Source organism: Asparagus officinalis, chromosome 3, assembly GCF_001876935.1.
Source record: "Asparagus officinalis chromosome 3, Aspof.V1, whole genome shotgun sequence".
Lineage (NCBI taxonomy): Eukaryota > Viridiplantae > Streptophyta > Magnoliopsida > Asparagales > Asparagaceae > Asparagus > Asparagus officinalis.
Window position 1 is genome coordinate 13962851 of NC_033796.1, and position 3565 is coordinate 13966415.

The 3565-nt window shown below is 20.5% G+C and overlaps 1 protein-coding gene across 1 annotated transcript in view; it reads left to right on the forward strand.

Annotated features, from left to right (window-relative positions):
- Positions 1233-3565, forward strand: part of LOC109834654 (transcription factor MYB6-like) — a 7166-nt gene continuing 4833 nt past the window's right edge. Inside the window, exon 1 of the mRNA XM_020402683.1 lies at positions 1233-1262. Within this exon, the coding sequence (XP_020258272.1) occupies positions 1233-1262 (30 nt within the window). The remainder of the gene's footprint in view (positions 1263-3565) is intronic.

Below are 3565 nucleotides of genomic sequence, written 5' to 3' on the forward strand. Positions count from 1 at the left end.
TTGTATGGGAGCATTATACGGTCTTCTAATTTAGGGGTAGTGACATTATCCACATTTCATTATTGTTGTAGTTTATCTTAATGATTTGAAATTTCTTGATATTGGTTTGTCAAATATTTAATAATTTGTACTATGTCCCTCAAATCACTTAAATTGCTATGTAGTCCCTCAAATGTATTAATCATTTCAAATTACCCCCTTATAGTTAGCTAATGTTTGATCTGAGGTGAATATTCCATCCAACTTAATTTTTTTTCATAGGATTCTAATTATACCCCTTAGTTGAAATTACCAGAATCCAACTCATCTTTTAATTGTTAAAACCAAAATGTGTTCTCAAACCCATAAATTTTGTGTTCTTTAAACTAATTTTTTTACACTTTTTCTTGAGATTTTTACTGTGAGAACAATTAATTGAGGACAGAAATGTAATCCACTGTAGGAGATTAATTGATAAAGTATGCTTAGTAATTTTTTATTGAATCTCATGTTCTCAATACTATAAGGAAAATGATAGAGGCACATTACCAACCACAACCTCAACCACACATTCTCTCTCATTTGCTACAGTGCGCCAGGAACCACATAGGATTTTAAAATTTTAAAATCTCATGTGGGGCCCGGTACACTGTAGCAAATGAGAGAGGGAGTGTGGTTGAGGTTGTGATTGGTGGTGTGTCCCTAGTGTCACCCAAATCGTCCAGATAGTTTGTAAAAATATCATATTCAAGCTTGATGTCATCATTAATTTGTTTGGTGAATTGGTTAAGTTAATTCTGACTATACTTTTACAGTTGTAATACTCTTTTCTTTTTGTAAAGGTTTATTATATACTATAATATTTGGTTGGGGTTTTGAGTTAAAAACCTTTGTTGCCATTGAATGTGATTGCTGATATAGGTTTATAGTATCTTTTACTAGGGTACACATTAAAGCAAAACTAAAAAGTTAAAAACTCACTGATATAGGTTTATAGGTTATAATTTTTATTTTTATTTGTGTAGTATTTTTTAGTTTTATTTATTATAAAAAATATTAAATTTTTGGATCTTGAGTTTTAATTCTGAGAAACAACTCTATCTTATCTACAATTTAATACCCTATTAATCGGAGAAATATTATTCAGGTATTTAATCTACAACCCTTGAATAATTATTTTCAATTTGATATTTTTAATATTTTTTATATCATTATAGAAAAATAAATCAACATTTTTTAATCTTTAACCCACGATGTCTTTTTGCTTGGAGAACATAATTGAGGTATTTTATATATTAAAATATTAATTTAAAAAATATAATTTTCATTTTTAAAAAATATTATAGTAATTATTTATTTTATGTTATGTATTATTTTTTACACCTATTAATTATTTTCAAATTTTTTGGAAATAATTCACGTAATTCATCTACCCCCTTCCAATACAATTTTTATTTTAATTTGCACAGAATTTTTTTATTTAAATTATTATCAAAAATATTAATTTTTTGATAATAATTTGCGTAGATTTTTTTTAGTTTTAATTCTGAGAAACAACTCTCCAATATTTAATCTACGACCTAAGACAATATTAATTGGAGAAAGATTATTTAAGTATTTGTTCTACAATCCTCTAATAATTATTTAAATTGATCTTTTTAACATTCTTCATATTACTATAGGAAAATAAATCGGTTCCTCAACAATTTTGAATCTTAGAGAACGTAACATGTATTTAATACATTTAGATATTTCAATTTTAAAATATTTTTTGTTTTTTAAATATTACAGCAATTAATATTTTTTGAAAATATATTTTAGTTGTTTAAAATATTACTACAAATAAAATAAAATTTTTAAAATATATTTTTTATTTAAAATATTATAGAAATTTATTTATTTTTTAAAATATTTTCTAAAATTTTAAATAATAATAAATTTTAGTAAATTTTAAATTACCAAATCTTACTTTAATTTAACTACCTAATTTAGTTCTTGTTCGAAATTTCAATATTTATGTCATTTTAATTTCAAAAAATTTATGAAATAATACTAAACATTTTATTATATTTCAAATTACTAAATTGATCTTATAAATACAAATTACCAAATTAAAATATCAAATCTTACTTTAATTTAACTATCTAAATTAAATAGTGCTCACAATTTTCCAAATTAAGCGAACTTATTATAATTTAAGATATATCTAAAACAATACCAAAATTTATGTAACTTTCAAATTACCAAAATTGTTAAAATTTAACTCAATAGTTGTCAAATAATACTAAAATTTAAAAAATTTACTTATATAAATTTATTTACTGAATCTACAAATTACAAATTGAATATTTTTATGTTTATATAATTAGAAATTTTTACCCAAATAATAGTTTGAAATTATTGAAAAGTATTATTTTCATTTTTCCAAATTTTAACCGAAATAATACTTTGAAATTATTGCAAAGTACTATTTTTATTTAAAAATATATATTTTGAGATTCTAAATAATACCATAATTATAATAAATTTTAAATTACCAAATCTTACTTTAATTTAACTACCTAATTTAGTCCATGGTTAAACTTTTAATATTTATTTTATTTTAATTTTAAAATATTTATGAAATAATGTCAAATTTCATTATATTTTAAAGTGCCAGATTGATCTTACTATACGTAAATTACCAATTTAAACTAATAATTCTTACTTTAATTTAACTACATAAATTAGATAGTGCTTATAATTTTTCAAATTAAGTGAACTTCTTATAATTCAAAATATATCTGAAATGTTACCATTTTTTTGTAAATTTAAAATTACAAAAATTATGAAATTTTAATTCAACGATTGCCAAATAATACTAAAATTATAATTTTTAGCAAAATAAATTTTTACCGAATCTACGAATTATAATTTGAATTTATTAATTCTTATATAATTGGACATTTTTACCCAAATAATGCTTTGAAATTAATGCAAAATACTATTTTAAGTTTTTCCATAATTTTTACATAAATAATACTTTGAAATTATTGCAAAGTATTAATTTTAGTTTTTTGAAATTACATTTATTGATATTTTAAATAATACCCAAATTGTAGTAAATTTTAAATTACCAAATCTTACTTCAATTTAATTACCTAATTTAGTTCATGTTCAAAATTATAATATTTATGGTATTTTAATTTCAATATACTTATGAAATAATTTCATAATTTTATAATATTTTAAATTGGCAATTTTATTTTACTAAATACAGATTACCAGTTTAAGTGCCAAATCTTTCTTTAATTTAACTGCCTAAATTAAATAGTGCTCATAATTTTTCAAATTAAGCGAACTTTTTATAATTCAAAATATATCTAAAATAATACCAAAATTTGTATAAATTTCAAATTACTAAAATTTTGAAATTTTAATTCAATGGTTGTTAATTAATACTGAAATTATAATTTTTATCCAAATAATTTTTTACCAAATCTACAAATTAAAATTTGGAATTTTTTTGCTTTTTATATAATTGAAAATTTTACCCAAATAACACTTTGAAAATAATTACAAATATATATTTTTTTGTTTTTCCAAA